At 44.8% G+C, this 13,424-nt stretch overlaps 1 protein-coding gene across 1 annotated transcript in view; it reads left to right on the top strand.

The window, feature by feature from the left end:
• Window positions 1-13,424, top strand: part of LOC125463873 (E3 ubiquitin-protein ligase rnf213-alpha-like) — a 162,360-nt gene that overhangs the window by 113,488 nt on the left and 35,448 nt on the right. Inside the window, exons 48-54 of the mRNA XM_059653679.1 lie at window positions 1,720-1,877; window positions 3,317-3,416; window positions 5,907-6,015; window positions 6,108-6,315; window positions 7,833-8,026; window positions 9,307-9,432; window positions 9,578-9,688. Of these exons, the coding sequence (XP_059509662.1) occupies window positions 1,720-1,877; window positions 3,317-3,416; window positions 5,907-6,015; window positions 6,108-6,315; window positions 7,833-8,026; window positions 9,307-9,432; window positions 9,578-9,688 (1,006 nt within the window). The remainder of the gene's footprint in view (window positions 1-1,719; window positions 1,878-3,316; window positions 3,417-5,906; window positions 6,016-6,107; window positions 6,316-7,832; window positions 8,027-9,306; window positions 9,433-9,577; window positions 9,689-13,424) is intronic.

Here is a 13,424-nt window from a genome sequence, read left to right as displayed (position 1 = left end):
TGCCCTTCCAATGCTTCAGTTCGCTGGGGTGCCTTGTTGATGTTGTTGGTGTCCTGGGGTGCCTGCCTTCCTGATTTGTCCAGCAGTTTGGCAATTGTCTCTTGAGCTAGGTCGATGTTTATGGATGTAAATAGTGCTGTTACATCGAAGGGTATCATCCTCTTGTCCTCTTCTATCCTGGTGTCCTTGAAGATGTTGAGGAAGTCTTGAGATGATGGAGTGGGTAGTGTTGTCACTAAATGTTTCAATTTCTGCTGTAGTTCTTTGGCAAGTCTATATGTTAGTGTACCTGGTAGTGAGACAATGGGTCTGAGGGGGACCTTCAGTTTGTGTACCTTGGAGAGTTCGTAGAATTTGGGTGTGTTGGAAACCAGAGCCAGAAAACTGACAATATGGATTCACGAACACCAAATAGCCACCAAGAGACATGACCAATTCTCATTTGCCTCACTACGCACAGACAATAAGGGACATGAACCCGACTAGGACAACACATCCATATTTGCACAAACCAAACAGAGACATGCCAGGGAATTCCTGGAGGCCTGGTATTCCAACCGGAACTCCATCAACAAACACATTGAATTAGACCCTGTGTACAAACCACTGAGAAACAGAATCGGAAGGAATACCAACCACCTCAGCAAACCGAGGTACATAAACAACAAGCGAGATGGAACACTGCTGCATTCTTCTCTTGCTCACTTATCTACATAGGCAAGATCACTAGTGGCTAATGTCACCAGCATCCTTCCTATTTTACTTAACCTCCCTGTCCCACCACTGAACCCTTGAACTCTGCCAGCAGACCGACACTAATCAATCCTTTCAGTTTCCCTCCAACACATTCATTCACTTGTGAGCGTAGCCTTGTTGACCCCACCCCTATATGTAACAGCCTCAGGTGATTATACTTCCTCTTGGCTGCCGTCCCCAAACTTCCCCAGTTGCAGGATGAGCCTGGTTGCCAGACTTCACCTTGGTCCATCACTTTATTGCCATTTTTTTTCCTCCCGTAATCTTATTCCATCCCATTCATCTCTCTGGTAAAATTCACGTGTTCTACCAGACATCCAAACCCCAGATTAAATTGCTCACTGAAGTATCCTACTTTTCCTTCCTCAGCATTGACACTGAGTTAGTCCTGATCTCCTGTGATTTCAACCTCCATTTCAACTCGCCTCTTGCCTGACTTGCACTGCTGTTTTCCTGTTTACCTCATCCCCAAATAAACTGTCCCTCCGCATTCACAGCTGCCCCCTTGATTCCTGATGTGTCCCCCCTATCCTGATCTGTGAGGCAAGACTTGACTCGATCATTTTCTTATATTCTTAAGCCACACAAGTGCATTTCAGCATGAAATGAATGCAAACAGAAGTCTGAGGTTCAATGGCTTAAAAGAGGAGCTCAATGAGTCCCGAATGTCTGCATAATATGTAGTGTAGAAGAGGTGAAATTTCAAAAAATCCCAATGGAAATATACATATATTCAAAAGAGCATAACACAAATCTGCCGCTTAACACGATACTGTTGGGGGACTGTAATCGGTTTATGTTAGAAGTAAGAAGCTGTATTTTGGAACTGTTTGTGAACCAGTACCTATGACTTGCTGTACTATCAATGCACAACTATTGTAGGAGTGATCTAGTATTGTAAATTATAGTGTAACATTACAAAGTGCTTATATTCTCAAATTGAATGCTTTTTCAATTTTACAGAAAGGCTTTGGGAAAATATAATAACTTCCGTCAGCGGTGCAATTTGTTTTTCATGGAGGTTGTTTCCAGGTTTTGCTTCAGCGAAGATTCTCCACCCTCTGATGAAGTGATTACATTGCTGCTGTCATTGCTAATAGCAGTCAGGAAACTCCCTGAAGGTATGCATCAAGGCCAAAGTCTCCATTGATCTTCATATTGAAGATTTCAGATTGTCTTCAAACATTGCAGGGACTGATGATATGACAGGTGCCTAATGCATACATTATGCAGATGCCACAGGCGTAAGGTGTTCCATTCTGGGCAATGAGCAAGCTCAACTTAATATGCATTTAGCCAAAATGCAATTCACCTACACGCATCTGAAATAGCAATAGAACATAGAACAATACAGCACCAATAGTCACATGGTACCTGCTTGGAACAATCACAGAATGAAACATGAAATGGGAAATAAAATGTTCCCTTGACTCTACCCTCTGAAGATATTTGGATCACAAAACAAATGGAAGAGCACGGCCTATTGTATTAGACTGGGATTCCTTTCCAATCCACTTACAACTCAGAATATGATCTGTATTTTTACACCAGTTTGCATCGAGCCCATACCCACCTGAGAATGCCCCAGCTGATTCTTTGTGAAACCTCTCAGACCTCACTGGTCTAAGCTGATTGAGAATTCCAACTTCAGGGAGAGAGAAAGCCGAACACTGAGTGAACGTGCTTCCGATCTTGGCCTTTACAATTGAGACTTTTACAGCTTACATGCGTTTCCCAAGTACTACTGACCAAGGTTACTTCTGTGGGTTGGTTAGCTCAGTTGGCTGGATGGCTGGTGAGTAATGGTAATAGTGTGGGTTCAATTCCTGCATTGGCTGAGGTTACCATGAAAGACTCAACCTCTCCTCTTGCTTAAGGCATGGTGACCCTCGGGTTAAACTGCTGCCAGTTATCCCTCTCAAATGGGAGAACAGCTTATAGTCCTCTGGGATCATGGTGGCTTTACTTCTTTGCGACAGGTAGATGACTTTGTGATGTAGGCTCACTGTGAAATTTGTGTATTTTAGCATTCTGTCCTCTCAAGTGGATGTTTTTTGCTTTGGCATTCCCATCTGTACATTATCTGTGTGCTGACCATGAGCACAGGTCCAAATATGTAAGTTTTGCAACAAAAACTGAAATTGTTAGAAAGGCTCAGCAGATCTGGCAGCATCTGTGGCAAGAAATCAGAGTTAATGTTTCAGGTTCAGTGACACTTTTTGTCAGAACTGATAGTAGTGAGGAAAATGCTGGTAACTTATGTAGAAGATAGGGTGGAGTGAGGATAAGGAGTAAACGATAGGTGGAGATAGAGCCCAAAGAGAGAGAAGAACTAGTCACCATCAGTTCTGAGAAGGGATCTTTGAACCCAAAACCTTAACTCTACACAGATGCTGCCAGACCTGCTGAGCTTTTCCAGCAATTTCCATTTTTGTTTCTGATTTCCAGCATCTGCAGTCCTTTCGGTTTTTGTATAAATTTTGCATATAGGTCTGCAATAAATTTCAAATAGAAGCAATCTGTCAACCTATAACAAAACAACCTTTGTTTGTAACGTTAGGTAACCTGTACCAGACTCGGAGTTTAACACCATTCTCAGAATGCGTGGACATTAACCCCATGATACGTTCCATTTTACTGAAACTTATGCTGCATTATAGGTAAGGGGGAGAAAAATATCGCAAATATCACGTGACATGAATTTGATAGAAGATAATTGATGCTTTTATGTTCTGAAGATTTTTTCCAGTCCTTTTTTGCTTTCCTGCTTAATGTTAAGTTACTGTTAAAGCAATCCCTTAGTGCCAGTGAAGCAGAACTAAAATGTGACAATATTGAATCATGGAGTGTCACCGTACAATTAAGCAAAAGTTGATTTATTAACTTTAGTTGGATTATTAATGATCGGGGGGACAAATAATTGCCCCCCACAATTTCTTGTGCCTAATTTTCCTCAGGAGCAGCTACTAAATAGAACGTAGAACAATACAGCACAGAACAGGCCCTTCGGCCCTCGATGTTGTGCTGGCCTGTGAACTAAACTAAGCCTACCCCTCTACACTATCCCATCATCATCCATAAGCTTATCCAAGGACTGTTTAAATGCCCCTAATGTGGCTGAGTTAACTAAGTACCTATGGGAGATGCCTGAAATAATTATCGGTTCTCCCTGCACTTGCTAAACATGGTCATTTCAACCAGTCTGGAAGGACCTACTGCAGGTTGTTAATGGAACTCTAAGCAATATAATGTTCTACTTGGATTGGTGTGATATCAGAAGGACTAGAGTTTTCTTTTCTCTGTCAATATCTTCATACACACCCCTCCCCACCAAACCGTACTCCCGCTCCTCCCACGTCCCTAAAAACCTGAGAGTTTCCCACCAGCTGACATTTCTTGGAACACAAGCCAGACATACAAATATACAAATAAAGTCAGCCACTCAAGCCTCTTCCTCCACTCGATAAGATTGTGTTGATCTGATTTTAACCTCAACTGTACATTCCTGTATATCTCCGATAACTTTTCATCCCCTTGGTAATTAAAAGCCTGTCTACCTCGCTTTAAAAATATTTAAAGATTCTGCATCTATTGCCTTTTGAGGAAGGGAGTTTCAAAGATTCATATCCTTCTAAGAGAAAGAAATGATTCCTCATCTCTATTTTAAATAGGCACCCTTTAGCTTTAAACTATGAGGCCTGATTCTAGATTCTGTCATCAGAGGAAACATCCCTTCTACACGTACTTGGTCAAGTCCCCTCAGGATATTCCACGTTTCAATTTAGTCACTTCTGTCACTTCTCAACTCCAGAGGATACAGAGTTAGCCTATCTATCCTTTCCTCATAAGGTAATCTGCTAATTTTGGGTATTAGTCCAGAAAACAGTCAGCTGCATCAGGGCACCTGATGGCATTCATAGATTTCTGGGTTTATGTAGATTGTGCTCACTTTGAAGTTAGCCTCAGAATAATGTCTTCAGGCTAAAGGTTCCAGGCACACTACCCACTTTGCGCCAGACACCATAAACTAGCCAAAATGCTGCTAGCTTTTTCTACTCTCAACAAAGGAAACAGTCGGGGCTCTTTAGAGATGTCCTGCACACAGAGATTTCCCCAGCTTGTTCCATGAACAACAAAACAAAGCAATCAACTCTTTTTCCTAGAGATAACAAGGTGTAGAGTTGGATGAACGCAGCAGGCCAAGCAGCATCAGAGGAGCAGGAAAGCTGACATTTTGGGCCTAGACCTTTATTCAGAAAATTCTTCTGATTTTTCAGATTTTTCTGAAGAAGGGTCTAGGCCTAAAACATTAGCTTTCCTGCTCCTCTGATGCTGCTTGGCCTGCTGTGTTCATCCAGCTCTACACCTTGTTATCTCAGATTCTCCAGCATCTGCAGCTCCTACTAACTCTATTGCCCACACAGTTCCTGGGACTTGCTTAAAGGCAAATGGCCTGCTGTACATTTCTTTAGCTGCTTCCTGACCAGCTTCCAGCTTCTCAGACAAGGCATAGTCCAAAAGTGAGCCTAAAGGAATTTCAATTCCCAAGCAGCTTGCCTTGCTAACTTTGTCCTCAATACTGTGACAAATGCAACTCCTATCTGCTGACAGGAGTCTGTGGACAACAGTGTAATGCAGCAGGATTCCCTAAATATCTAAAAGCAGGGCATGTGAGTTTGAAAAGTGCGTGACAATATCCCAGAGATTTTAACTCAGCACAGGACATAAGTAAAATTATTTTTGAATATGTCAGGCACTGTCACATGACTTCAGTCGAGATTTAGATCGTCTATTTTAGCACCAGTGAAAAGTGGAAATGACTTTGCATTGACACTAGATTTGCAGTGTGAATATACCCTAAAATTATTCTCCCAGTCTAGAATTACGATAGTCATACAGTGAAGAAAAGGTAATTCAGCCCATTGAGTCTGTGCCATCTCATCTTGAATGTTACATCATTTCAAGAGCTCATCCATGTTCTTTTGAAAGGTGTAGATGAAATGAGAGAAATTGGAGGAAGGAAGGTGAACTTGGTGAATTGATTAAGATTGGAAAGTATTCTTATGTTTGTTCCTGTAAACTAACAACAATTGAATGAAATTCCATTTAATAAATGAAACAGGATGCTAATGCTTTTTGTGTCTCAATAGTTTTGATAAAGTAAAAGTCTTTATGCAGAAGTACCTCTCACGTTTAGAAGAAAATATATTCTTGGAAGACCTGCAGGAACTTTATCTTCTGTTCATCAAGTGTTTTGAGGTAAGGAGAGGGGGTTAAATTGACCTGATTCCTCGAGGTGGCTGAAGGATTGTGGCATGCTTCTGAATCTTTCAATGTATCTGTCTTTTCAGGACTCAATAAACGGACAGTTTGAACAGTCCGGAGGACTTGGCAATTTGGAGCTCTTCACACAGAACTGCAGCTTTGCCAGCAGGTTTGCCAGGCGCAGGGTTGCTAGCTGTAATGAAAATGCTGCAGAATACTTACAGAACATTGCCAGGCTGCGTTTCTGCTTCAGTCTTACAGCTCAGCTGCTGCATGAGTCACCTAACAGCAGAGGTAAAAAACTAACCTTCAATCATTTTATGCCCACCAGTCTACATCGCACATAACCTATTCTCTAGCTGAAAAACATGTGCAGGCTGCCGTGCTTCCAGCCTCTCTAGAAACTGTCCCACAGCTTGGAGCTAGCCTGCTTCAAATTAGTGAGACTGACCGATGCTCACAGAGTCAGGCATATCTCCAGCCTCTCTGTGGGGAAAGACATACACTGAGTTTTGAGATTGTCCCAACCCTCAGGTGAGATTTGACAGTTTAACTCCTATTCTCAGCTGGAATCTAACCAATCCAAGACTTTAATCCAACCGATCCAAACTTTTTGTTCCTCCCCAATTTGACAGAAGGTACAGCTGCCACCATCATGAACATTGGCAGGGGCCAGATAGCTTAGCTGCATTGGAAGAATGCCTCCTCTTCTTATCATCAGTTCAATTCACAATTATCACTCAAACATTTTCCAGCAAAAATACAATGGCTCGCACGATAGTGAGAGGAGTTCATTAGAAATGGAGAAAGAGGGTTACAAATTCATGAAGTCACGCAGGACCACCACATACAGTCATACAGCGTGGAAACAGACCCTTCAGTGCAATTCATCCATGCTGACCAGGTATCCCAGACTTAACTAGTTCCATTTGCCTCTGTTTGGTGCCTTGGCATAGATATTAAGTAGGTTACTTAATGTTAATTGGAAGTGGTTAATTGGAAATGGTTGCTATGAAATCCATTGAGAAGTGTTGAGGCAAATGCGTGCAGAAAGGAAAAAAATGCATTTTAATCGTCCTTTCCAACATCCGCAAGTTGGTACAGTGAGTTAAGTAAATATGGAGTGTAGAGAGTCATTGTGGGAAATGCAGCAGCCAACTGTGCACGGCAAGTTGATTATGAAAATATTTTTGTTAAGGTTGTCATTTGAGGAATAAATGGGGCCTTGGTTTAATCATTTTACCAAAAAGACGGTGTCTTGGGCAGTGCTACGGTCCTTCAGTACTGCAGTGGATGGTGGGGATCAGTTCGCTCGTTTGGCTGGACAATTAGTTTGTGGTGCAGAGTGATGCCAACAGCATGGGTTCAGTTCCTGCACTGGCTGAAGTTACAATGAAGGACTGTCCTTTTCAACATCTCCCCTTGCTGAGACATGATAACTGTAATGAAAGAGCAGTCCTGTAATCCTCTGGGGATATTGGAATCTTATTTTCCTAGTCCACGCGGCAGCCTAAAGTGTGTGCTTTAGTCTCAAGAGTGGAACTGGAACCTGCAGCTACCAACTTAGCAGGACAATGCTACAAGTAAACCATAGCTGACTGACACGCATGTTTTTACCACTGTAGTCAGGTTTTGTTGTTCCTCTACCTTTTGTTAACTATTCCACAATGTTATCCTATTCATAATGTACTCTTTGTGAATAGGGATTCTCTGCTTAGACTCATACAACACATTCCCTTTTATAGTGGCCTGTGCAGTTTGAATTATCGGATAAGTTTGAATTTTTAATTTTCAAATACTTATATTTTCAGACATGAAACACAAAACCATAAAGGCAAATTTCATTGACCACATAAAAATGATCTGTTTGCATTCTGGGAATGACTGGTACCAAGTTTACTTAATGAGGACAGTCTACGATCATTATGGGATGGCATTTGTTCAGTCTTTACAACAACTCAAAGACTACCACTGGATGTTTCCAGACAAAATTATTGAAAAACAGGTGAAATATTTTATCGATTCAGTTGATTTTAAATAGCTAGCTAATATCGACATTTTATGTTGCCAAATGGAGATGGTTAAATTCATTACTTAAATGCATTTAATTATTTGTGTTTAAATGCAATATGTTGAATATTATATGTATATATTATATCTGTTTTTACCAAATAATTCTGCAACATTAATGAATAGATATTACCTCTATAGATTTTTTGAGAAGATTAGCTGAGCAATGTGTCTAACAGCATGTTTGTTGTATCTGAACAAATGAATTTCAGATTGCTGCCCAAAATCATCAACACGACAAGTCAGGGATCATTTCCAAACAGTGGCTTAATTAGCCCTCAAATAGCCCACCAAGAAGATTATGTAAGGAAAGTAGATTTGAAGCTTTTGTCAAAAAATAGAGATAGAAATCTGTAAAATGAAAATTTCAAAAAAATGTGGGCACAACAGGTTCAGTAGCCTAAATGGTCTTGTTTTAAAGTTATTCATGGGATGAGGGCATTGGATGAATATTAATTACCCATCTCTAGGTGGCCTTCAAGGTGGTGATAAACTGCCCATCTTGCTTTCTTGAACCACTGGAGTCCATTTCGTAGAATTGCTACAATGCATGAAGAGGCCATTCAGCCCATTGAGTCATGCACCAACATTCTGAAAAGCATCCCACCCAGATTCAGCCCTCAACCCTATCCCCACAACCTTGCATTTCCCATGGCTACTCTATCTAGCCAGCTAATTGCTGGACATTATGGGACAATTCAGCGTGGTCAATCCACCTAAGCTGCACATGTTTGGGGAAGAACCTGGAGTACCCAGAGAGAACCCATGCAGACACAGGGAGAATGTGCAAACTCCACACAGTCACCCGAGGGTGGAATTGAACCCATGTCCTTGGCACTGTGAGGTAGCTGTGCTAACCACTGTGCCACCGTGCCATCTGAGCACCTGGAGCACCTGAAGGAAGCCCACGCAGACATGGGGAGAACATGCAAACTGCACACACAGTCACTCACGTCTGGAAGTGAACAACCAACCTACTGTACAACCCTGCTGCACCCAAATATGTAGGTCTTTTGTGCTGAAAATATCTGCAATTCTAAATGAAACGATGTGATCCAGCGATGCATTGTCTTTTTTCGAAGTTTTCTTTCAAAAAAACGAGTTCAGTAAAATAATTGGCCATTATTGATGAAATGCAGGGATTTCAATTTTGGTGCAGAATTGCAACACAGTATTGTTCAATGTACTTACATTTAGAGGGATTGTTTCTTTCAGCTTAATTGGACAGATGGACAGATGGATCGCTTTATTTTCTGTGGACAGGATTATAAAACCATTCGTGATGCACTTGCTGAGGCAATCCTGAAATGCCAAATGAATATTGTGACAAGCCAGTTAAAGGTATTTGCAAATAATTCCATTAGGGTCAACTTATTCTACATAATGATGCAATAACCTCAATGCCGTGTATCAGTTTTACGCTAGTTTTAAGCCCAGCATATTTTAGTAGCGCTAAACATTTGTTTTACATCTTTGCTTCTGAAAGGCTTTGAAGTGCTCTTTAAACAATCAACGGGTTTATCTGGCATTGGCCTTCTTCCGTGAAGTAACATCTTTGTTTGCTGTGGAGGATTCCAGTCTGCACCCCAGTCCAAAGGTAAGAATCAGTCACTGATCTAGTTTCAGAAGTGTGGGAAATTATGCCAAGAATAATTTGCGTCTAGCATATTATTGCATTGGCATCAGAATTACTAGACATTCTTATTCAAGAAGACAACAGCAAACCTCAATTGAAATATAAATGAACAAAAAAGAGAACTAATAGCTAATTTGGTTTCTGCTGCACGTCCCAAGGGAAGAAATGGAAGATTTTTAAGCAACAGCCAACCTACTTTTGCTATTTTCAAATCCAGAGTGATCTTGCATACAACTGAATGTTTCTTTTTAATCCCATCTCTAAATCACCCATGGTATCAGCAAACTTAAACATCAGTTCTCAGCAGTATCAATTAGCCTTTGATTAACCTCATTGCAACTTACTTTCCCACTCATTTTAGGGTCATCTCAACATATGAATATAGCGCCTTCTATCCATGCTACATCCAAGTCATTACTATACATTGTAACTCATTGAGGCATGAGGACCACCAGTTACATAGACAGAAAAGGCGTTATATTTGGAGATGATGTTTGTTCACTTGTATTCAGAATAGAAATAAATACATAAAGAAGGTACTCTTGGTGATACAGGCATGTTTAGAAGGTCTTGATGAACCATGCTTGAAACACGCAATCCATAAGGATAACAAAGTGTGAAACTGGATGAACACAGCAGGCCAAGCAACATCTCAGGACCATAAAAGCTGACGTTTTGGGCCTAGACCCTTCTTCAGAGAGGGGGATGGGGAGAGGGAACTGGAATAAATAGGGAGAGAGGGGGAGGCAGACCAAAGATAGAGAGAAAACAAGATAGGTAGATAGGAGTGTATAGGTGGGGAGGTAGGGATGGGATAGGTCAGTCCAGGGAAGATGGACAGGTCAAGGAGGCGGGATGAGGTGGTAGGTAGGAAATGGAGGTGTGGCTTGAGGTGGGAAGAAGGGATGGGTGAGAGGAAGAACAGGTTAGGGAAGCAGAGACAGGCTGGGCTGGTTTTGGGATGCAGTGCGGGGGGACGAGCTGGGCTGGTTGTGCGGTGCAGTGGGGGGAGGGGACGAACTGGGCTGGTTTTGGGATGCATTAGGGGAAGAGGAGATTTTGAAGCTTGTGAAGTCCACATTGATACCATTGGGCTGCAGGGTTCCCAAGCGGAATATGAGTTGCTGTTCCCGCAACCTTCAGGTGGCATCATTGTGGCACTGCAGGAGGCCCATGATGGACATGTCGTCTGAGGAATGGGAGGGGGAGTTGAAATGGTTCGCAACTGGGAGGTGCAGTTGTTTATTGCGACCCGAGTGGAGGTGTTCTGCAAAGTGGCCCCCAAGCCTCCGCTTGGTTTCCCCAATGTAGAGGAAGCTGTACCGGGTGCAATGGATACAATATAACACGTTGGCAGATGCGCAGGTGAACATCTGCTTGATATGGAAGGTCATCTTGGGACCTGGGATAGGGGTGAGGGAGGAGGTGTGGGGGCAAGTGTAGCACTTCCTGCGGTTGCAGGGGAAGGTGCCAGGTGTGGGGGGTTGGAGGGAAGTGTGGAGCGGACAAGGGAGTCTCAGAGAGAGTGGTCTCTCCGGAAGACAGACAAGGGTGGGGATGGAAAAATAGCTTGGGTGGTGGGGTCGGATTGTAGATGGCGGAAGTGTCAGAGGATGATACGTTGTATCCGGTGGGTGGTATGTGAGAACGAGGGGGAGCCTCTGGGGGCGGTTGTGGCGGGGGCGGGGTGTGAGGGATGTGTGGCGGGAGATGCGGTCAAGGGCGTTCTCGACCACTGCAGGGGGAAAGTTGCGGTCCTTGAAGAACGTGGACATCTGGGTTGTGCGGGAGTGGAATGCCTCATCCTGGGAGCAGATGCGGCGGAGGCAGAGGAATTGGGAATAGGGGATGGAATTTTTGCAGCTGGGTGGGAGGTGGTGTATTCTAGGTAGCTGTGGAAGTCAGTGGGTTTGAAATGGACATCAGTTTCTAGCTGGTTGCCTGAGATGGAGATTGAGAGGTCCAGGAAGGTGAGGAATGTGTTGGAGATGGCCCAGGTGAACTTGAGGTTGGGGTGGAAGGTGTTGGTAAAGTGGATGAACTGTTCGAGCTCCTCTGGGGAGCAAGAGGCGGCGCCGATACAGTCATCAATGTAACGGAGGAAGAGGTGGGGTTTGGGGCCTGTGTAGGTGCGGAAGAGGGACTGTTCCACGTAACCTGCAAAGAGGCAGGCATAGCTTGGGCCCATGCGGGTACCCATGGCCACCCCATTTGTCTGTAGGAAGTGAAAGGAATCAAAAGAGAAGTTGTTGAGGGTGAGGACGAGTTCGGCTAGGCAGATGAGGGTGTCGGTGGAGGGGGATTGGTCGGGCCTGCGGGACAGGAAGAAGCAGAGGGCCTTGAGGCCATCTGCATGAGGAATACAGGTGTATAGGGACTGGACATGCATGGTGAAAATGAAGAGGTGTTGGGGGCCAGGGAATGGGAAGTCCCGGAGGAGGTGGAGGGCGTGGGTGGTGTCACGGACGTAGGTAGGGAGTTCCTGGACCAAAGGGGAGAAAATAGAGTCCAGATAGGTGGAGATGAGTTCCGTGGGGCAGGAACAGGCTGAGACAATGGGTCGACCAGGGCAAGCAGGTTTGCGGATTTTGGGAAGGAGATAGAAACGGGCCGTGCGGGGTTGGGGAACAATGAGGTTGGAGGCTGTGGGTGGAAGGTCCGCTGAGGTGATGAGGCCTTGGATGGTGTTGGAGATGATGGTTTGGTGCTCGGGGGTGGGGTCATGATCAAGGGGACGGTAGGAGGAGGTGTCGGAGACTTGGCGTTTGGCCTCGGCGATGTAGAGGTCAGTGCGCCATACTACCACTGCGCCACCCTTGTCTGCAGGTTTGATGGTGAGGTTGGGGTTGGAGCGGAGGGAGCGGAGTGCTGCCCGTTCTGCAGGGGAGAGGTTGGAGTGGGTGAGAGGGGTGGAGAGGTTGAGGCGGTTGATGTCTCGATGGCATTTGGAGATGAAGAGGTCGAGGGAGGGTAGGAGGCCTGGGGGTGGTGTCCAGGAAGAGGACTTGTGTTGGAGGTGGGTGAAGGGGTCAGTGGAGGGAGGGTTGGGCTCCCGGTTAAAGCAGTAAGTGTGGAGGCGCAGGCAGCGGAAAAACTGCTCGATGTCCAAACGTGACTGGTATTCGTTGATGTGTGGGTGGAGGGGGACAAAGGTGAGCCCCTTGCTTAGGACTGACCATTCGTCCTCAGTCAGTGGGAGGTTTGCGGGGATGGTGAAGATGCGGCAGGGCTCAGTGTGGCTGTCTCCTCTGGGTTGCTGGCTGTGGAGGCTGTGGGTGGGGTTCTGTCGGCGTCGGCTGTGGGCGGGGTTCCGTCGGCCGTGGGAGGAGCGGGGTGGGCGGCAGCAGGAGCGGTGAGGGTGATTTGTGTGGTGTTGTAACTGGAAGTGGAGGCGGTGACTGCAGCAGCGGTTGCAAGTGGCCTGTCCGGCGTTGGCGGCTGTGACGTCATCAGTGGGGTCACCGGCCGTGTCCTCATGGTCAATGGCGGCGGATACATGGTGGGGGAGGGGCAGGGACAGGCTGGGGATTTGGGAGGTGCAGGAATCCTCTTGTGGGTGGCAGGAGCCAGTGAGTTTGTTGTACTTACGATTTTTGGTGTCCAGTGAAGCTGAGTCGAACTGGGCGTTCAGTCTGTGGATCCTGTGGAGGATAAAAAATAGCAGAGGCCCTTTGCAGGTCTGGAAGAGGGAGGCTCT

Source organism: Stegostoma tigrinum, chromosome 22 (assembly GCF_030684315.1).
Source record: "Stegostoma tigrinum isolate sSteTig4 chromosome 22, sSteTig4.hap1, whole genome shotgun sequence".
NCBI classification, from domain to species: Eukaryota; Metazoa; Chordata; class Chondrichthyes; order Orectolobiformes; family Stegostomatidae; genus Stegostoma; species Stegostoma tigrinum.
The sequence above is the reverse complement of the archived record's forward strand: the minus strand, read 5'-3'. Positions and strand labels throughout refer to the sequence as shown.